General features: G+C 37.7%; 1 protein-coding gene across 4 annotated transcripts in view; it reads right to left on the bottom strand.

The window, feature by feature from the left end:
• LOC121323650 (protein TANC1-like) overlaps positions 1 to 23,872 on the bottom strand; it is a 136,896-nt gene that overhangs the window by 99,893 nt on the left and 13,131 nt on the right. For 3 of the 4 annotated variants that reach the window (XM_041264828.1, XM_041264831.1, XM_041264827.1), the window contains exon 2: positions 7,688 to 7,777. The exons of the other annotated variant lie outside the window; for it this stretch is intronic. In XM_041264828.1, the coding sequence (XP_041120762.1) occupies positions 7,688 to 7,748 (61 nt within the window). In that variant the 5' untranslated portion in view covers positions 7,749 to 7,777. The remainder of the gene's footprint in view (positions 1 to 7,687; positions 7,778 to 23,872) is intronic. 4 annotated transcript variants of the gene reach the window in all.

The following is a 23,872-nucleotide window of genomic DNA, read 5'->3' as shown; positions in this document are numbered from 1 at the left end:
CGAGTATGTTTCTTCCCCTCCATGCAGTAGCTGTAATACAGTGTATATGCACATCTTGTACTGATGTAATAGTGCTAACAGTGTTATGCCACAACACTTTTACCATGGTTTAAGAATTCAAACTGAGGCATATTTCAAGATGAAAGTATGCTCAGAGGAGACTTACTAATATTTATTTTTGGTGTTTTGTGTGTTCACTATCTCTACCGATCCCACGCTTTGCACGTTTTTTGACATCATGTGTCCTGAAAGCAGAATGCATGTTGTGCCATCAAGTCAAGGGGGTGCATTGTCTGCTACTACTCTACCATGGCAACACAATCGAGGTTGGTATCTGTAAACTTTTTGAAAGTAGACCATGTACACCATACTTAAAATATATAAGGGCCACAGTAAAGAGGTCTCGCTTAGTCCCCGTCCTCTGAGATATAACAACTTTCTACATATCCAATACTGGAAGCTGCTCCCTCTAAAACCAGTGCAACTTATTTATGCAGTACCATCATTATTTAGTATAAACTTGTTGTGAGGAGGTTTTGCATTTTAATTGGATTTGTTTGGCACACACAACTCTGCCAAAAAGAGTTGGAAGTTAGGGGGGTTAAACATTTCGAACATAAAGAAAGGGTCTCATCTCACAGCTGATGAAATGCTCGTCACCGTGACAATCAGTTTCTCTGGTTACCACAGTAGTTACAAGAAGTAGGAATTTTAACAAATCAGACAACAATGTTCAAATGTAACCCTCACTTGGTCTTGATGCACTGTTAAAATTCTACTGTCCGAATCAATTGAAGCACCGAGTGCTGGTTGGGTTAAGATGCGTGATCAAAGGTTAACAACAGTTCTGACTGCAACTTGCACAGACCATTAGGCAGCTCCAATTCCTCATCCAAGAAAAATCAAAATGGATGAGTGCGTGTTGGCGACACAGAAAAGCAGACTGGTACAGACGTACAGGCTTCAGTGATTGTGACTGAGATGCACCTTTCTGTAAACACATGCGGCTGCAATATGACTGTAGGTTAATGAATGTGTTTCAAATTCAAGTGCTTAGGTTAGCAGAACCAAGGAATCATGGGAAGTAAAACACAGGTTACTGGTACAGTGCTGACCCCTCACCCCATGCATAGATACCTCTGATACTTCAGCTTGTTGAACTTTGCTTCCCAATTTTGGAAGCATCCTATACAGTATATACTAATATACTGAATGTACGTCTCAAAAGAGCATGTTTGCACAGTGTAGATTGTGAACAGTTGACAAAGTCCACCGGTACTGCTTCCTTATCCTGTGGAGTTTGCTATCCCCCAGCCCCAGTGCAAACTCTGTGTAGCTACTGTATCAGTAACTATAAAATGGTAACACATAATTCATTTAGAAGCTTTTATTATAAAGAAAGTGTGGACCTCAAGGAGATCCAAAGCTCCTTACAGATGAAATTGCCCCCTTTCCTTTTGAGTCTCCATACAAAGACCTGGGTCATTAGTTCAGGTCAGCCTTTAAAAGGCTCCAAGCTTTTGGAGCAGTATCCCTCTACAGTCACATTAACAAAGGACAACTTTCATTACCATTCACTGTTTGAGCACAGCCAGCTGTGAAAGAGTGGTAAAGATGTGAAGGACTGCTTCCAAATCCTAAACAACGCAGCAGGGAAACAGGAATACTGAGTTACTTTGTGCAGCAACATCACTGCAATAACATTCTTACTCAATTATTGTAGGCCTAGCATTAAATAACCTACTATATGTGTATCCACTTTTCCTACCTAATGCTGCAGGATTTATTTCAAACCTGTATAAACATCTCCAGGGTTGCAGAGTGACTAGTGAAATGCAGCAGGGTTAAGAAACAGAAAACACAGTAATGACACAAGCTAACTTCAATGAAAGCTGAACATGAAAAACAAATAACACTATTAGCTCCCCAGCAGTCAGTCTGTGTACAACAGGTTTCACAATAGCCCCTTCTTCACCCAGACAGTTATTATCCTTCAGGGACAAGTAAAACAAGCAGTTAAGCAGGATCCAGCTAAAAAGACCAAGAAAACTCTGATATGTGTGGGGATGTGTACTTCACCTGCCTCAAGACTGTCTTATGTGACAGTCATTATTGCTGCAATATTCCTACTTCTGGGAACATGTACAGTACTTTATGATTTTTGTTTTTCATTTTGGTCACCACCAGGGATTTTTGTAAAGAGTAAATTAATATGACCAGTTTGTTCTGTATGACAAACTCATCATTTGAACTAAACAGCATTTGAGCCAAATTACTTTAACTTCACCCTCATTGACAAGGGCAGGCAGGATACAGCTGATATTTTAAGTAACATTTTTACAAATGTGTCAGAAGATCATTCTCGCGTGTCATCATTACTGTATTCCTTCAAATTAAATTTCTCTTCTCAAAAATGGCCTGCACCTTAAATTCGAGTATACTGGCCTGCCTCTCATTTCCATAGATTTCAGTTATATCCTCAAATTACACACAAACATAACTGCTGAGCTGTTACAGACAAGCTCTTAACCTCAATAATGTAGCATATACGACTTTCAATTAAAAAATTCCGTTATGGTCCTGTAATAACTCATTTTAAAAAAGCACAATATGTGGTACTCAAGGATAACATCTACAACACAGACAAATCCATTTAAACCATTTGGATTATCAGGGGTGTTGTTCTGTGTGTTACTGAAATATGAAATTATTCAGAAATGTATTCAGTCACACAGGACAGGAACAGAGCTCCTGTACGAGTAGGTCACACAGTAAGAAAATGTCTGCAATACTAATATCGCAAAACAACCCAATACAGAATGATATGATATAAAATGTCACCTCCTGTTATGAACATTCTGCAGAAATACCCATCTCAATTCCTGCTGTCTTCCTTAGCCACTAAACGCATGCACATATCAAATCACACTGCTGTCTAGACTTTCCACGACTCTGTACGTTTATATGCCCCAGGAGTATAAACTTCCTTCGCAAATCCACCTTCCGGAGAGTACTGCTATTTTCAGTTGTAGCTCACATTTCTCCATTTAGCGTTCAATTTATTGCTGAATTTTCATTTCAAAATAAAATGTGTGTTTGGAATGGATTATATTTTGTGCAGCAATCCTCAGCACCAGGACATTGTTTACAACTGCAGCTGCTCGACAGGAAAGCTGCAAGTCATGCCTTTCTGTTCATACTGCAGCACCTGTGGTCAGAGAATGCATAGGAAGGTCCCTGTACATGAAAATCGGAAGTCAGGCTGCAAGCAGGCTACATCTGTTACTGTGTTTTAGCATCCACTCATCTCACACATTTCAGTAGAATGCATCTTCTTCTGCCCTGGTTTTCATCCTGCTAACGTTCATATTTGCTTGATGTTAAACTGGTGATCTGCAACATGGCGTGTAAAACAGTGGTTGAGCCAACTGATTACAAAGTAATTAGGATTTATTACTCATTGATTCCAGGTCAAAAGTTTAACGTAAAACTGAAATCTTTTTGATAGGTTTACTACTTAAAAAAAAAAAAAAAAACACTGCTAACAAACACAGATCTGGACAATTTTACTACATAGTTTTAGAGCACAAATAGAGGGAGATGAATATTGCAGATTTTTTCTTAATAAACTGCAAAATCATTTGAATTTCCTTTCCTGAGAACCCACAGTCGCCAGACCTTAAGAAACACCACCATGCTTCCAATGAGCTTCCAAAAGAATTCATTTCCTTTGCAATCTGACCTTCCGGTTACAAATCAACTCATCTGTCCAGCAGTACAGAGAGTTCCTGAAGGGCCAGATGGGACCAGCTACCTCACAGCTGAAACAATATGCATTAAAATCGCTCCTTACCTTCACAAAGCAAAATGTCACAGCTGTTACTAATGATTTCCAATTTGCGGAAGCCCCGAAGACGGTTTGATGAATCTTTGAAGATTGTTTATTTGCAGGGTCAAAAACAAAGTAATTAATTAATACAGCCCTTCTGACAGTGTATCTAAGACTTTAACTGCTTCTCAGTATTACAGTACTTTCTAGTTCGCTCTCTATTTATGTTATCTACCAAGTACTACTGTATTGATACTAATTTGCTTGTAGTTTAATCTAGAAACCACCCCCTACTGTTTTGGTACTTTGATGGAAAGGTTGCTTGTCATCCACTTTATTCTGAATGGCTGCTAACTGAATTTAATGAGATTTCAACGTCCTTGATGTGCATCCCAATTACTCACTGGTTTGATGTGTTTTATCGATTAGGCTACAATTCAGTACTCCAGACCATTAGATATCAAAGAACCAAAAATTAAGCAGCAAAAAAAAAAAAAAAAAAGCCAGCAAAAAAGAATGACTAATTGGTATTATTAAAATGCCGTTCTGTGTGTGTGTGGGGGGGTAAGGTACATTTTGAGGCTAAAAGAATCTTTAAGGCCCTGTGATTTTCCACAGTAATCACACTACATGCCCAGCCCACCTTTTGGCTTGGCTTGTATCACCCGCAGTCCAAGCAAATCAGCTGTCTGCCAGCTTATGCATGATAGGGAGAGCAAAGCGAGCAAAGCATTCCCAATAGAAAGCATGAAATGCCTGTGTGACCAACAGGAGCTCAGTACAGACGGCCCTGACTAACTGCTTACGACACACAGCAGTGCTAGGCTGTCGACAGCTGCTTTCTCTCATTCTAATTACAAACTTGTGCTTACAATCTGTAGCAAACAACTGGATCTATCTAAAAGCCCACTGAAACCTACAAATTACCAGAGGAAAGAAAAAGGAGCTTTCACCATGGGTGTGCAATTGGTTGTACTGCCATCATCAACAAATCCTGAAAGATTTGTTTCAAACAAACACACCCTTGGGGGCTGACAAATAAAAAGGGAGCCAGTATTCTTAACTGACTGAGCTATACATTACTCAGATTAACAGAAACCCTGTACCTTGCACGATTAGGATAAACTGGTGTCACCTTTTTTTTTTTCTACATGTGCATGCATGCAGGTTATAGAACATGGGATACAGAAAAAAAAAAAAAACAGCATCTGTCATTAATAAAACAGGCATCACATAAAAGTAACAGTAAGTAAAGACGTTCTGTATCTCAGCCTTATAAAAAATATTTTAAACAAATAAATAAATATATAAAAGACTCTCCGGAGTATACAAAAACTTGTGGTTTGGCCTGTAAACCATCAACGTCAGCTGAGAAGATCGAAAATCTAACCTTCTTTATTAGGTGTACCGTTCACAATGTACTGTTTGACCACTGTCAGCCAACTCAAAACCAGTGCTTCACTTCAGAAATTCTAGACCCCTAACTAGAAGCCTATTTTTAAAAGAAATGAATGGTTTGTTCTGCACTGCAGGGCAAAAAAAATGAAAAGTTAAATTAGTTGTTGGTTTGTTTGTGGCTAACTGTCTCGGCACAGAACAAGCCTAATGACATGGTATTTGGCAGTGATGCAGTTTCCATGGCTTTGTTTTTGTATTTCTATTTCTAAAATGCCAGCCCACAAATATTATGAATAACAGATGTTTAGCTATATGATGTAGTAATGTCATTATTAACAGTTTGTCTCTTAGCGTTTTGATCTTCGGGATAGTCTATATGTGGTTTTGTTATGGTTGCTGTGCTTAGGTTAGGTTAGGTTAGGTTTAGGTTTTTTAAAAATAAATCTGAAATAAGGAAACGGAAAACCCTGGAGGATTCTTAACCCCTTAAATAAAACAGAAAAATCCTTTGACTGATGTTTTGACAAAGTTTTTAGCAGTGTCTTCATGTGACAAATTAGGATATTTGAAGTAATTAAGACTGAGGAAGTTTATATTTAGTATTTCTACATATCATACGATTGAGCGTTTTTCATAGAACATTAATTTAAAAAAAAAACACTTCACAAACCCTAAAAAAGGCTAAACTGTGATCACTGTTCTGTAAACTCATTTGCCTGCCTAATTATAAAGAGCAATTACAATTACAACCCTGCATTTTCTTCTTGGCTAATCCTGTGGTCTGGTGTCAGATGATTCATTCACTAATGTATTTAATCCCACAGAGCTGTTTACTGCTTCACATATTTTAACCAAGTAAACAAATTCTCCATGGAGTGTTCTGGGAGTCCTATTGAGCAGGCTGACACCAAGTGCTGTACACACAGACATATATAAAGACACGACAATTTGGAGAAGGTAAAAAAAGGACAGGAATAATTCAACTTTTAAAGATATGAAGTCAGTGGAAGATTTAATTGAATAGGGCAGGCAAACTGGACCTTTATATCATGAGAAGCTGCTTGTGTCAGTGCGTGCTCTGGGTAGCTAAATATAAGAATTTCACAAAAACAAAACATTTACCTCTGTGTCCTGGAAAATGAATAAATAAATACATACATACAGACAGACAGACAGACATACACATGCTACAAAGTTTCCTCACATTCTGGAGCACAATTCCCAAGGTACAGGCCCAGTTATTGCATCCAGATTCTGGGGACTGAACCTCCTGGATGGTCTGAGGGTTAAAGGTGGTCCAGTAACAAGCCTTTTGAAAAGAGTTCTCCTAGTTAAACTGGTCTTTATGTGCACGCAATACATAGGAAAATCCACTGAAAAGTTTAGCAGTAATTTTTAGGCTAATATCGGTTATAAAAAATAAAAAAAAAATCAAAACTCCAATCCAAAAACAGTTTCTTAGACTATAATTTACTGTAATGTTTAGTGTTTGGTTCTGTAGACAAGAAAAAAAATCTAACTTCTTAAACAGTACTAAGGCACGATCCTTAGCCTCAATTTTCTCATCTTGGGCAGATAGAGCGCCAACGACCATATATAGACCATTCAAATCATCTCAACCCTGAGCTGGAATTTCCTGCCGAGGCCCAGCATAGCTGACTGGCTTAAGAAAACTTCAGTAAATACAGCATGAGGAATGACAGGTTGTGCTGTTTGAAAGGGGTGTTCAATCACTGCTTGGCAGAAAAACATGAAATAGATTACAGTAGAATTATTATAACAAAAGCATGTTTGATAAAAAATAAAGAAAAAAGGAGCAAGGTACAGTAAACAAGGTTATTTACAAATTGGCTGTGAAACAATTAACAGAATCAGCTGCCAACAGAACACCTACAGTATATGCATTTTGGCAACACGGGAATTTTTAAAAACAGTACAATGAGCGGCATTATAATTCCCTCTGTCCTCATGAGAACATCGTTATAGCTAATGAGGGGCAGTAGGGCTCAATTAGGGTCAGCTCTGATACTACTTACTGTACCAATAATGCAGCTATGATATATTAATATTAATTACCTCAGTGACGTTGCCATGGCTCAGTTCGTTACATTGCTGTGCAGCGGTTTACATTCCGGCACGGATCTTTCAGTAAATTATAATGATTTATTCACCTGTTGCAAATGATTTGCATATTCCTGCGAGTTCAGAAAAAAACAGGAAGCAACTCTGCACGCTTACAGAGAGAAAGCAGGTCTGGTCATTTGAATTCATAGCTGACCTATCTGCCTTTATGCAGCCTTTTGTATTTTAAATTGCAGTGTACAGGTACATTTCCACTGCCTAGTGCCGTCACACTGTATGCTGACAATCGGAAACTGTGCGTTGTAATTCATTTGTTATTCTTGTCTGTGTGCAGGTTTCACGAAAGTTGTATTTTTTAAAAACTGTAAAAGTACATACCCGGCTGTTTTATGCTAGTCTTTCCACCTTCCCTGTTTTTTTTCAAAACCGCCTTGAACATTTTGCGAGTCTTGCAAATTCTCTCTCCCCCTGTGTAGGCAAAGACAACATTTGTTCAGTGAACATAAAATAAAGATGGATACTTCATCAAGCACATCCATTTTCTTTCTGCTTTTTTCAGCTATGATTGCAGTCATTCCATGAGGCATTTTTTAAAATCTGGACTGGTAACTGCAGCAGCTGAAGCATCTTGAAAAATATTATAATATTTAAAACAGAGTAAACAAGGCCTCCCTATCTTGTTATGGGAAAACAGTCTGTAAGATTCGCAACATTCCACATGCAATTGAAGTTATGAGGCTCAACTTGGGGCTTTCCAGTAGGGTTCAAGCTGCTGAGTAGACTTTCACATGCTGTTGAAAGCCTGACCCACGACAAAGGCTATCATGATGTATTTTAAAACAGCTGCTACTTACTGTAACAAAGTTATAGAGGCCCTTGACATAGTATCCCTTTAGTAACTTAAAAAAAAAAAAAAAAAAAAACTCATAAAGATGACGCTTCAACCCGTGACGCAGCACCTGCCCTCCCTTCTCCTTCGTGGCTGGTGGAGCACCCTGCAGTGGAGAGAAGAGGAACCTCTCTGTGTAAGCAATGACCACCATGGTCACAAAGAGCCCACATCCTCACACAGTGCAGCACAGCGCTGACCACACAGGCACCAAGGAATGTGCAGGGCTGGGAAATTAGAAAATACAGACGGCGGGAGGCGTTCTTACAATCACAGTATACTACAGCAGCACGAGTCGACACCTGTTCAGCTACAGTAAATAAACAAAACACAACTTGGGCCAAACAATGAAAGTGATAACTGTGACAGAAACCATTTAAGAAGGAAAACAAAAGAGGGCGAAAAAAGGGAAGTGTATATTCCATCTGCGATCTTAAAATTTTGACCACAGATATACAGCATACCGTAGACACCCATGACATTTCCCCCCTTATTACTGGTAGTGAAGTGTGAACCTGCTTTGCGTCATGCTGAAAGAAACAAGCTCTCTGTGTAGGAAGAGGGCGTACACAAGATAAATCTTTATTTTTTTACCTAATCACCTAACCTCTTCCTACGATACTCAATGCCATTTACGGCACATGGTGAATTGTGGCTCAAGTAAAGTGAATTTTACATTTGACTGGTATCGAACAAGCACCACAGTATGTGCCAAAAGAAAGTCACTGAGGGTGAACGTGCACAAAAAAGCTTACCAGAATCAAAGTTACCAGAATTAAAACAGTATCCAATGTCAGTATTCAAAATTGCAGAATATAGTGCTCCATAAGGCCCTGATGTCACTTGCAAGTGAAAATGCACAGAAATAACTACAGACCACAGTATCTAAATCTCTTCAATGATTAACTGTTTCACATTACTGTAGCTTCTCTCGTTCGCTTTGTTTGGGCTGCATTTTCGTCAGGTCAAACTGGAGGAAGCACTGTGTAGCTGCACAATAAAAACAGACTAATTTGGCATGCAAAAAAATAAAATAAACAAACAAACGTGGACTGTGACAGATATTTAAATAAACTGTAACACTGAAGAGACTGGCTTTGTATCAGAAAACTGGTGACTGAGTCAGAAATCGCATGTGATGGGTAAGTGCATTAATTTGCTACACACACACATATATATATATATATATATATATATATATATATATATATATATATATATATATATATATATATATATATATATATATATATATGGGAATTGATTTGTTTCTTAATACAAGGCCGTAAAAATGACACACAATTTTGTTTCAACACTACTGAGCACAGCCCGCATTTCCGATACCGGGAGACCTGGGGTCATCCAGATAGAGACAAAGGTATTTCAATCGTTTAGTTGTCAGGCTCTTTTACAGCACTTAACGTAACCTCTGCCTATGAAAGCAAACACACTAACATGGGAAACGGTTTCATTTAAACTTTGTTGTTTTGTCGTCGTCCCCTGCCCATTATTACAGTATTAAAGCAATTGTTGGCATGTGCGCATTTGAATCCCCCTTTTATATATAGACAGGAAGAGGGCTTTGCTTCATTTTAATAAAGAGTGGATTAAAGGAGATGTCATTACTTTGTTCCAATGTTTAAGGGGTTCAGCAACTCTTCATTTATACTGTATCACCTGGCCAACAGGAGATTTAAAAACAATTTGGACAAATATTGCTAATAATAATAATAATAATAATAATAATAATAATAATAATAATAATAATTATTATTATTATTATTATTATTATTATTATTATTATTATTAAGAAATACCCATCATTAACAATTAGCATTGCAAACTAAAATTATAAACAATGGCCATGTTGTAGCTGAAGTTTTTGCTTTATTGTGCATATAGTACTGTACAGTATAGAAAATCTTTGAGAAAGGGACTTTATTGCTGAAAAATATCCTTGTTACACTAAATTTTAAACTAAATTATATCTGAGGACATAATGTAAGGGGGTGGCAATTATGCTGGAATGGTTTGTAAACAGTGGTTTGTAAACAACAACAATAACAATAACAATAACAATAACAATAATAATAATATATACACACTGAGCAAGGCTATCTCCAATAATTCAGAGACATTGAAAGACAAATGGCCACTGAATTCAACTGTCTATTATTCTGGAATCCAAGTCACAGTAGGGCATTTGATTTGAATGCTTAAATTTAAACACTGAAAATATTTTTATTTAATATTACTGTAATGTATGTAAAAGCTCTATACCATTGTAAAAACTCTATACCATTGACATGGACAGCAGTTAAAACAATGTGGCAGAAAAGGGTTTACTGTACAACACTGGTACTAGAACTTTATTGAGAAAACCAAAGAATACAAGAGTACCAAATAGTAACACAATTTCAAAGAGTTCGGTCTCGATGCTTGAGAAATGTAAAATAACACGATGCCATATTAGGGAAGAAAAAGGTCAATATTACTGTACCAGAACGATACATGACCCAAATACTGTATGTCGGTCACAGGTCAAAGGGAAGCGTAAACATCAAAACAGTATCCAAGGCTGTAGAGAAACTAATAAAGCTGATCTCAATTTCTCATCGCTTTTTGTATCAGATACACATACTGTATAGAATATTATAGGGAAAGCACATGGAGTGCTGCAGAAAACTAACAATGGTTTGCCTGTCTAAATGCACAATAATACCATTCTAATTACACTAGTGTTGAAAGGAGGTAGAGTATAGTCAGTCAAAATTAGAACCCTTCATAATGATGGTTTATCTCATTAATGTTCAGAAATTTTGGCATTGCCCCAGTCTTGAATTTGAACTGGCACCGACACAACTCCAGTACAGTCCTGCCTGCCCTGCCTGCCCCTCTTCTCTCTCTCAAGCCTTATAGTGGAAGATTCAGAAGCATTCAAGGCTGGGAGTCTCCACATTCTTCTTGAAGTGTCTATTTTCTACCAGTCCACACACCAGCTGGGCTTGCTTGTTTATGAGGCCACCAACAAACAAATCATGAATGTTTTAGATGTGCTACTGTACATACAGTACTGTAAAAATCAAATAGTGCCTTGCTATCTTTCCAAAAGTACCCAACCCCCAAAGATGTCTTTTTTTCAGGTTTGACATTTTTTTTCTAAATAAGGCCTTAAAAAATTTTTTTAAAAGTCTGAAGCACTTCTTCAAATGTAAATTTGGAAGGATGTGTTTGCATTCAATTAGAATACAGTATGCTATTAAAACGATATTCTGCCAAGATAAACATGTTCCTTAAAGTATCTTAATTCGATGGGCTCCCGGGTGGCGCATACAGTAAAGGCGCTCTGCGTGGAGTGCAGGATGCACCCTATAGTCTGGACGTCACCAGTTCAAGTCCTGGCTATTCCTTTGCCAACTGAGGACGGGAGCTCCCAGGGGGCGGTGCACAATTGGTCAAGCGCCGTCCAGGGGGAGGGAGGGTTAGGTCGGCCAGGGTGTCCTCGGCTCACCGACCCCTGTGGTTTTTGCCTGTAAGCTGCCCAGGGCTGCATTGTCCTGCAACGCTGTAACTCAGGGTGGCTGCACGGTGAGTCTGCAGTGTGTAAAAAAGCGGGCAGCTGACGGCACACGCTTCGGAGGACAGCGTGTGTTCATCTTCGCCCCTTCAGAGTCAGCGCAGGGGTGGTAGCGGTGAGCTGAGCTAAAAAGGAATAATTGGACACTACTAAATTGGGGAGAAAATAACAAAAAACTAATTGGCGACTACTAAATTTAAAAATCTTATTTGCACTCCACCACATTTTTAAATCTTACAAAACATCTGCTGCAGTAAAATAGCTATTCATCACAGTGTGATGCCTTTGACTTCACTTGACTCTTCAGAAGCACGTGCCACTTCTGCTGCAAACTACTTTAATCTGGAAACGTGCTACACATTAGAGGGAATCACATGGAAGGAATAAAGAGCACATGCACAGAGGTGAAAAGGCTGGAAATAAAAAACTTTGATTGCAGGCAAAAACACAACTTCACAAATAACAACAACAACAATAACAATAATAATAATATATACACACTGAGCAAGGCTATCTCCAATAATTCAGAGACATTGAAAGACAAATGGCCACTGGATTCAACTGTCTATTATTCTGGAATCCAAGTCACAGTAGGGCAGTTGATTTGAATGCTTAAAGTAAAGTATGTTAATTCTAACAGGGATACGACAGATTCCCTATTGCTCCAGGCAATCAAATCCAGTTTACTAAACCCTAAAAGATATGTGGTGTATTATCTGTAGCAAGATCATCCAGTACATGAGCTGCAAATACATTTAATTTTCTTACATAAGAACATAAGAACATAAGAAAGTTTACAAACGAGAGGAGGCCATTCGGCCCATCTTGCTCGTTTGGTTGTTAGTAGCTTATTGATCCCAAAATCTCATCAAGCAGAACACAGCAGACGGTCAGAGGAAAGACAAGATTTCAGTAGACAAGACGTGCATATTATGGAAAGCCTGAAACAGACCAACTCCAACAAGTCTGCTTTCATTTTGCAGCAGATGCTTTAGTGTCCACCACACAATGATAAACCACAGAATTTAATTTACAGTCAAATTACACGATGCCATAGAAAATGGACTGTAAGTAAATTTAAAATCAATTTATTGAGACTTGAAATAACTAAAGTCTAAATAACAACGGATTTTAAGTTCCGGTTCTCTGAGTGGATGTTAAAACCAGCCATCAAAAGTACTAGTCTGGTGGCCAGGCAGATAAACAAAATGTATTTCAATCCGTTATGTCTATAAATCACTACTAAAGCACAGCAGTTTAAAAATGAGATCTTCACATCTAATATAATTATTAGCAGTCAAATCTAAAAGAAGAGATTTTTGAGCGTATCATTGGTTAATAAAGGGCTAACAGAGGCAGGGGCGCTATTAGTTGCAAGACTGAGCTGAATTTGACCGCGCTTAAATTCCAGGGATTTCAGTCACAGAGTTGCTGTCTGGCACTGTCTCTGCAGTTGTGTGGTTTTTCCTGACCGTGAGCAATGCCAAACCAACAGCGAATTAAAAGAAAGAAGGAAGAAGAGCTGGCTAAAGCAGCAGCTAAGTGTTCCAGAATTGCTGTGGTGTTCAGGTAGGAAATGGGTGTACAACAACTCGTCCCCCAATACTAACATCAAATAATAATAATAATAATAAATAATAATAATAATAATAATAATAATAATAATACCCGTTACTTCATAGACAAATCTCACCCTCTCTCAAATGTTTAAGTAGTGCGAATTTGGTCCAGTAGCTGTTTATTTATAAATACAGTTTTTACAGCAAATTACCACAGTATATATAAATCAGAATGTTCCATAGGACCACATTATACTAACTGAAGTAAAGCGATCTGTATATGGATTTGTGAATCCTTCAAATATATATAGCAAATATATTTTAATTTACAGCTTTGCAAAAATCACCTATCGTATATCACATTACACAAATGTATTCTATGATCATATGTGGTATAAGGAGATCTGATTCTATGCTAAAATTGCAATACTTCAAACGCAACGTGCAATATGCATTATAATTTTTTAACGTTATGTACAGTACTGTGGATACACAGAAGACGTTTAGAAAATGTTTAATATGAAATTTATTGGGAGCAGCTTCCAATGTCCAACTTGTAGATTTTTTTTTATAACCTACAGAACTGAGAATGGCCAGTCAACAACGCAGCAAAGTTGGCCTAATGAAACTATTATTAATTTTTGTGTTTATGTCAAATAAATTTGGGTTCTCAGTAAACGTAAAGATAAAGGCTGACAGAACAGAAGGAGTGTTGTTGTCTTGTATTACTCACCCACTTTTCTCATGCCAGAGGGTGTTTAACGGTTGTGGGTTTTAAGACTTCTTTTTAACTCACCTTTTGTAGACAACTATAATTATCTTACAGAAAAAGAAACGCTGTTATGAACTCCATTGGAACGCCACTGTGTCTCCTATCTTATGTCCTGTAAACATAAAGCTTCCAATATTAGTCTTTTCTCCCCCCTAATGACAACCAACGATCAAGTGTTCATCCTTTAAATTTATAACTCCCTGTTACCACTAGTATTAAATTACACATCTAACAGCCTGAACAGCTACAAACAGTTTATAACATCTCTGCAGACACAGTATACGTCAAACAATCACATTTCTGGAAACCATCCCTAAGTAGCTTTTTGTATCAAATGCCAAGTCTTTCGACCTTGAACTCCAGAGTCATGGAAACTGAATTTCTTTTCCATTCTTACTTTGCTTTCCATTCATTTCTCTTCAGGGATTGTGAACCCATCACGAATACTTTCAAAAATGTTAAAAGCAAACTGGCAGATCCTGAGCATACTTACTCACAAACAGGTAAGGTAAAAGAAGTCATCATGTTTCTGCATTTGGCAAAAGCTGTGCCACAATAAGGCCTTTACCTGGGAAGCTGGCTTTTGTTTGATGACTTAGTTATTCCAGCGGACCCACTATAGGCCTTGGCATCATATTAAACAAACCCTACTTTGATGGTAAAATATGAAGCACATGTGAGCAATTATCACAGCCATACATTCCTGCCTTTGGTATGCTTGCATTGTTGGGATCCAGGTGTGGCCACACAATAGGTTTGTACTGTATTTAACGGTTTTGAAATAGAGGCATGAAAAATATGATACCCATAACACAATATCAAAGATTTTAGAACATACTTTGTGATATTTTGAAAACATAGGCCTACTGTACGTTGAGGAAAATGATGGAATACAAATAACAAAAGATACCGTCAATTACTTTGTTTCTGATCTGTACTGTATCCTAGAAGCCTATTTCTGAAACTCATCATAAAATCAAGAAGTGAATCTCTCAGTACTTTGCTTACTGCTCTGTACTTCCAACAAATGACCACTTTTTTGTCGACGACATAGACTAATATGCATTGTTTTGTGAGATTACACAGTTATACTGACTATCATAGACAGCTATTTAATTACTACAAAAGAGGGCTAAAAAAATGCAGAAAAACAGAGATTCATGCCTAGTGGTGCGGACAGACAGACGGACAAATACAAAGACAGGTGGGAATTCATGCAGACATGCAGTTGCTCAATGTTTCTGTAAGTTTCTCAATGTGGTTTCTGAACTTTCAGACACGCTCTCAAGAGCCAACTAAACAAATTCAACACAGTACCATTACAAATATTTAAATGTGATGGGTTTAATAAAATATAAAGTGAAAGGGCATGTTTACTATTCAGATTATCTACAATACCCCTGACCCGTTCTCTAGTTACTTGAGACCTGTGCAACAACTGAAGAATTCCCCCGACTCCTGATCCCTGGGGAGAAGTAAATCACTGTGTCATTCGTTAATACGGAGCGTTACATTAAATGAATTTGTCAATTCATAAATTTATTTTGAAATCAATTAATTAATTGCATAAGTCATTTACTGTTTGCCAGTTGATCTTTCAATTTCATTTGGCAAACGAAAACTTCTTTAAATCTTGTCAATCACATGAGGGGGCGGAGTTTGTACCCAAGAAGTGATCTATCAATCCTACGAGGGGCGGGTTCAATCGACTGAAGCAAGAATCGTTGTGAGGATGATTGGCCAATAGAGGAGGGGAGGTTCATTCCGACTAATTTTTTTGTTTTTTTCTATTTCGGTTTTTCATGACAAACATTGAAAAACAAAATTATTTTCCAAATAATTAAAATAAAACCTTTGTGGGGGGGAAAAAAAAAAAAAAGCATTCAATTCACATTGTATCCTCCTGGTGCTATGACAATCCAATGATTTCACGCCTGCTCGAATTCTTTTTCAATAAATGTGCTTGTTATGTGGACGTGTGCTGTCTCTTTGCTAAACCAATATTATTTACTACGTATTTATTTAGCAGACACTGTTGTTACAAAGTACTGTACAATACACTACCCTACCCCCAGTGAAAAGCAGCTCTCTATACATATGTGGGCCCGGAACATATGTGGTATATCCAGTTAATTTTATAGTTATAAAACTAGGAAATAGGCAAAATATTACAGCAACATGTGTGTTTAGAAAATAGAAAAACATTTCCTGGGGTGCTGTGTTCAGTAGGCAGAGGGCTCTGCCATAGCGCTCCGAGAGCAGAGAGCGCTTTGAAGAAGGCAAGGACTACATTACCCAGAATTCAACACTTTGACAACATGGGTAGCAATTATTGCTTCCTGTAAAAACTGACTGTTATTCAATAGTACTCTCTGAGTATCTTATAATGTGACAGTAGTGGCACTCAATTTTCGCCTTTTACTTTAATTGCGGAATAATACTGATACGAATCAATCACTCTTTTTCTTTAATCAAGTAAAACCCTGGAGAACAAATTCTCATTTGTTACTAGACCGTGTCTTTTAGAAAGTGCTACGTTTGTAGCCCAAAGTAATAATGAAATGTACGTCATGTGACAGATATTGGTGTGTGTTACTGTTACAATGCTTAGCAACAGTGATGTAAACACTAAGGGTTGTGTATCATATAGCTTAGTATTTTGCTTAAAAATATCGTAAATATTTTAAAACTATTCAAAATAAATCCAAATGTAACACTTGCACAAATGCCCAAAACTAGCCCAAAAAATCGGCACCCGTCCAAAGCCATTTTTTTCACACTCAACACAAAAAATACAAGCACAGTTGGGTGTGAGCCCACCCAATCTGGCAGCACTGACGTGTGGTAGCGGTCTGCCTAACCTACTGAACGCACACTGGTTTCTAGAGTTCCAATTCAGAATGCAAAAATGATTGGACAGAATGAAGCTCCCCTCCTCCCCTATTGGCCAATCGTCCCCACAACGAGTCTTGCTTCACAATTACAGCACAGTTGATTGAACCCGCCTTCGTACGACTGATTGGTCGCTTAATGGGGACAAAACCCACCCCCTCAAGTGATTGACAACCTTTAAAGAAGTCTTCGTTTGCCAAATGAAATTGAAAGATCATTTGACAAATTAAACTGAAAGATCAATTACCAAATGAAAATTAAAGAATTCATTTAATTTGTCAATTCATAATTTAAGAATTAAAGATTTATTTTTGACCCTTATAAATGCTCCATACTTTAAAGACCAAAGTTAAAACAAATGCTAACTGGCTGCAGTAAAAACAACAGGACACTTCCAACAGCATCTGCGTTTTTCATTTGTGGAACAGGTGAACACTGATTTGAGACGAATATAGTTAATCACATAATTTCCATTTTATTATTGTATCTTTCATGAGAAAATAGGTTCCCCTAACGGGGCCTCTAGTCCACACTCCTGAAAGCCAGAAAGACAGACAAACACAGTGAACAGAGAAGAGTGTTAATGTATTCAGGTTTGTTAAGAACTGCTTGAGACACTACAACCAAAGGGGTGAGATATAAAAGCAGTCTATACTGTAGAGCACATATAAAATAACTTGACTTACTGTATGCAAAGTGCAAACTGCACGCTGTGTGAACCTTGTCGAGACCCCTTATTAAATAAAGAGTTGTATTAAATATCTGTTGTACATAGCTGGGAGTTTAATTATGTTTCATTAACATTTAGTAAATAATAAACAGGAAATTGTGAGAACAGTGGGGAACAGAGGAAAGTAAAACGGAGAGCAACAGAAACTCACAAGAACCATTAACATATTGTTACAGTACATGCATTTTATGAACTACAAATATTTGAGCAGTCTCACAGTCTATTTCCAACACAGACTGAAACAAAGAACCTTTCTTACATGTAGTTGTGGCTTTAAATCACCATGTATTTGCACCTGACAAGTCATACTGTAAAAGTAGTATTGCACTTTGAGGGCTGTGGTATGAATTACTCTCAAAGGTCTGTTTAAAGTGATTTCTGGCTACAGAGGGAACTCTTTCAACTTCATGTTGGCTGCAGGATCAACAAAGCATGTCACAATACTGTTAAGCCTAAAAACAAATACTCTACAAAAATTTCAGGGAGAATGGAATATGAATACACCTCAAATTCCAGGGAGAATAGAATATGAATACACCTCAAATTCCAGGGAGAACAGAATATGAATACACCTCTGTGACAGGGTCTTCCTCGAGTCACACGTGTGGGTAGCCGCTGTTCAAGCATACAGAGAGACAGACGTGGTTTTGAACGCCGGCACAGGCGCGCAGGATTTATTAACCAAAACATAAAACGAAAGTAAAATAAAGGCGGTCATGTGACGTTACCAGCGATGGTAACGCACAGAGGACAAATACAGCAAACTGTACAAAAAGTGCAAAATAAAACACAGTACCACAAACTATAAATCAAAAGGTGCCGTGAAAACGGCAAGCCTTGCAGCAGCCCCGAGCAATCTCCCGCGGATGTTTTTAAACTGATGGACACTCGGTCGAGACCCGCCCACGTGCTGATTGAGGACCAGCACAGCCAATCACTTGCTGCCCTTCCCTCAACCAAGCATAGCAGGCAGCAAGTCTCAATCGAGCGCCCGTCTGTAAACAATAATACAATCAAACTAATCTAGTCCCAAAACGACACAAAATAAGCCCATTCCCACATATAAATTACACCAACACTAATTTACCACTGTGCAGGGCAATCACACTGCCACAACCTCAAATTCCAGGGAGAACAGAATATGAATACACCTCAAATTCCAGGGAGAACAGAATATGAATACACCTCAAATTCCAGGGAGAACAGAATATGAATACACCTCAAATTCCAGGGAGGACAGAATATGAATACACATCAAATTCCAGGGAGAACAGAATATCAATACATTTTAAAGGTTATAACCACTGAAAGGCATAAGGGAACAGAAGTACTATAGAGTTGTGTTCCTGATTGCTGCCAGCCGTTACCAGTCAATTACAGCCCTCTTATGAAGAATGCAATATGATGATCTACAAAGGAAAAGAGCAAGCTTCAACTTTTCTCCTCCTTTCAGTCAAAGCCCTTGCTTGTGTCAGTTCTTTTTTATGAGATATATTAAATCTTGATCATTTGTCAAGGCAACAGACACAATCCACTAGTACCACTTCTTCAGACCCCTAACAAGTCTTAAACAACAATCCATTAAAACAGTATTTCAAGTTTTGGTCCTACTGTATAGTACAGGAAGTGAGATTTCATCAAAACAGAAATGGCTTTAAAAACATGATCTCTGCTTTTTCTGATGATAACATAACCAACACGGATAAACCTTTGAGGTAAATATTTGCTAGATGTTGATCTTACTTCAAAAGTAATAGTTGCATTGCACTACCTGTGTGCATTTTTAGTCGTGAAGGTATACTGTATGCATATTGTTACAGTGTACGTATTCTTAACTGTATTATAAGATAGGGCACTAATGACACTCTACACACTTTAAAGTGTGCTGGCAGCAGCCAGCAGAACGACCTGCTGCATTACACTGTTTGCTGTTGCGTCTGCTGTCTCACATGTACTGTAAACAGCAATGGAATTGTTGCTGCATTTGCACTCCCAGACACTTCCTGTAGTATATTTGATTAGCCTATGTATGTGATTCAAGAAACCTTTTATGTAGACTAACATTTAATATCTATCAATTAAACAAAACTAACTTGTTACATATCTAGATCACTTAATAAATAATCTGCACGTGTATATTATGCAAAGAAAACAAAGTAAGTCATTCATTATAGTAAATAGTAAACCACATTGTTGTTCTCCTCCACTGTCAAGGTAGAAGCAATGTACTTCTAATGCAGTTGGTCTTAATGAAAAAAGAAGCATGCAGAACACAACAAAAGTGTAATTATGAGACTAGCTCTTTAACTCAGACAAACAGAATTCAATTTCAATCCCCAATATGCGCCGAATAAATGCAAACATGCTAATGTGTGTTGACTTTGTTTTGCAAAGCGAATCACATTTCTAAATGTATTACCCTGCATTGAAAAGTAATAAAGTAGAAGACGTAGCCTGTAATTAAAGTTTTGGCAAAAAGCCAAGGCTGTCACAGAAAGCCCCTAATAAACTCCCCTGTGTTTCCCAGCCAAGTTTGAGATTTATCAAGCAGTGCAACAGCCGAACACAAACGAGCAAAATAGACTCACAATGTCCAAGGGAAGGAAAGAAACAAAAACATAGCCGGTAGGCCAAGGTCTACAAATGTCAAAATAGGTTTGGTAAATATGCAGTGAAATCTTTTTCTCAAAAAGTGCCTGCATCCCTATTTAACTCATTTCAGCTAGCCTGAAGATACATCCACATGAACTTCTCAACAAACAGGGCACAATGAAACCGCCTGTCAGCAGCTTGCAGGTAGGTTAAAGTGACTTTTACGCCTAATATATTTATTTGACCAACGTAGCTACAGAAAAAGCATATCGTACCCACATTACACACAGTGAACTTGCTCCTATGATAACAATCTCTTGTTGTGTAATTTCTGTAAGCGGTATACTGCCTGTAAGTTAAACTTTGGCAAAACTGCTAGAATCTGTTCACTCGATAAGATGTACAGTAGCTTTTAATCTTATAACATTAAGTTTCCTTACATTTCAGATTTACACTGGCGAGTTCTTCATTCTGATTCACAAAGCAAAGAGAGTAAAGCCCAACCCACCCACAACAACAGTGATGAGAGTTCTGACTGCAAAATTTGACAGTCATTATAAGAAATGCTGTTACTTAATCAGTACTGCTTTCTTCTTCACGGACATGTCAAATTAATTGCTGCTGTCCTGCCTTACATGAAAACAGATAACAAGAAGCAAAAAAAAAAAAAAAAAAAAAAAGTGGATAACACCGAGACACAAATATGTTTTAATATCCTCCCTCCATTTTTGTCACATTGGAGTTCTACTGACCTTGAGGCTTCTCTCTAAACTATGTAACTTAAGTAGTGTCTGTTTAAGAGGCATGTGTGTGGAGCCCCTTTCACACTGGCGCTTCTACCCGGGTCACAATCCTGCGTAGTGTGAAACCACCTACCTGATTCATACCCAGGTTGACCCGAATCGTCAGCGACACACGTCAGGATTGTGGGTCAACACACTTTGACCCGGGTGTGTGCTTGTGTGTGTGTGTGTGTGTGTGTGGGCAGGACAGTTCCCCTCTGCTCCCCACTAGAGTCAGGTGTGAGCTATTTAAGCAACAATTCACAACAACCTGGCACTGGTCAAAATACCACATGTGTGGTGCAATAAATAAAGCCCACAGCCTAAGACAGAGGACATCACAACCCAGATGTGCAGTAGGGCTGCTATGATTAAATCAAATCAATTTTTCGATAGATTCCATTCCTCAGTATATACATCGATATAAATTCTGGATAATCGATTCAATAATTACATTTTTGTAATGTGTATTAGTTAAGTTTATCAACAAGAATACACTGAACACCCTGCCTTGCTATTTATAGTATTTCTGTCAGACAAGCAGTGGGTGTGCTCTTCTTTTCCTGCTCGTGTTAACTAGCATCTGATTGGCTAATCCCATCCTACCAGCGAATCAGTTTTGAAAACGAAGCATTTAGAGTAAAGCGCACAATTACGTAAGTACACCCCTCTGTGTTTTTGATGTAAAAAAAAAAATTAATTCAAAATTTTAAAAAAGAGCCTCCTTCAATTCAGAGCAGGACAACAGGCTTACATTCCTGGCAAATAGACCGTAAGTAAATTGTGCCCATTGAAGAAAACTGACTGTATATAATTTGCTCTTCTTTGGAGTTTCAAAATGAACGGTTATATATTTAATAATATTCAATAAAGCAAAATTAATTAATTATTTATCAGTGATGTTAAACACAATTTTGGAGTAAAGATCAGCTTGACCTATGGCGGTATGTATGTTGTGGTAAGTAAATCAGTTTATTTGTATATTATTATGATGATGTTTCAGGCAGGGATTTCCGCACTGTATGTGTCACAGATAGTGTAGGTTAGGGGGTACAGCATTAACAAGATGCAATACGTGATTGCAGTTGTCACTGAATTAAAAAATATATGTTTTTCATAAACTCGTGTCTAGTTTATACACATTACATTATAAAGTACTGTAATCTGTTTGGAATAAATATATTAGTAACACTGTTGTAGTATGTTAAACTTGCTTTAGGCTTGTTGCGAATGTTGTGTCCCCCCCCTCCCCCTCACATTCAATTGTTGTGCACAAGCTTTTACTTAACTGCACTGAAATTAAAATAATCACATCGGGGGGAGAGGAATGGAGCGAAATGTATGATATTTATTTGAAATTCGATTTGGTGTGCCCAATTAATTGATTACTATTTTGAGGCTTAACTGACAGCCTTAATGTGCAATATGTTAGCCTTGGAGTTTCATTTCTTTACTTAAGCTCATATTAAAACCTGAATAGTTAGTTGTTTACATATATTATTTAAATATTGTATTATGACAACATTCTTGACTTCTTACTGGTTATAAGAATTAAGGCTGAAGTACACAAACATACAAAGAAACAGACACTGCAGAACCGAGGGCACAGCGCAGTCTTTCACTGAGCTCACTTTCACTGATGTAAATAGCACTTAAAACGTCACCCCTTTGCAAACTGTGGGAAATCCTATTGCTCAGCAACCAAGGACAACTTAAGATCCTTACAGTAGCCAGAATAAAAGCGGTCATTGCCCAGGGGACAACCAATAATGGGTTGGATGCAAAAATCCTTCAGTGTGAGGAGTTGCATTTAACATGAAATAGCTACTTTAACACAGTCCAAAAAAAAAAAACTTGTTAGAAACAAAACCCAACAAGCAGAAGAACTGCATGTAGCCCAAATGAACTTGCATGTTTTAAACTAACAGCAAACCATTTTATTTTATCCCTAAACAAACTGCCTTTGGTTCAAAACTTTAAAATATCTGAACACAAAAAAAGGCTGCTCTTTAGTGTTTTACAGTAAGTTAACATAATCTAATTTTTATTTTATTTATTTATTTTTTAAATAAATACATTTGAAATTAAATGTCAACTGCACAATGATAAGAGGAGCAGTTCAAAATGGAACCAACGCTCATACCAGCTAGGGAATGGCATTATATCTCTAGGGACAAAACCTTTAGAAGATGCACTACCTCCGCAGTGATTAATGTGTAGCAGAGTCTAATGAGGTGGCAAGAAAACGTACATTAACACCATCAAATGTTAAAAGGGGTCAACACAGCAGTCGTCCACATGAACATCATTAAGACTTAGACAAATTTGACTTTTTAATGAGGGTCCGTGGCTAATTAGACTGCCGCTATCGTTGTGGCAGCTCTTACCATCACACGAGCTGGGACGACACAGCATCCAAAAAAGATTTAATGCGATGAAAAACAACAATCATTACACTGATTTACTGGGACAAGTTTAGCGCTTTTACTGCTTTTAGAAAAACTTATAAAATATAAGCAAAACCATTTTAAAGAGTTTTATTACTGGTTTTTAAAGCCTTTATAAATAATTTTGCATACAAAATAATTGAGTTGTACAGCGTTCATCTGTTTAAATTAAAATTACTGTTTAATTCCTGTAGTGAACAATTGTTTGAAATGTGAACTGTGCTGACAGTGCTGGAGGCTGAAGAAAACATAACTGGTGTCATCTTTCACACACCTCCCCAGCACTGCATGTACCTCAAAACCTGCCAGGCCAAGACCACCCT

Source organism: Polyodon spathula, chromosome 11, assembly GCF_017654505.1.
Source record: "Polyodon spathula isolate WHYD16114869_AA chromosome 11, ASM1765450v1, whole genome shotgun sequence".
Classification (NCBI taxonomy): Eukaryota; Metazoa; Chordata; class Actinopteri; order Acipenseriformes; family Polyodontidae; genus Polyodon; species Polyodon spathula.
Note: the sequence above shows the minus strand (reverse complement) of the source record. Positions and strands in the feature narration are given on the sequence as shown.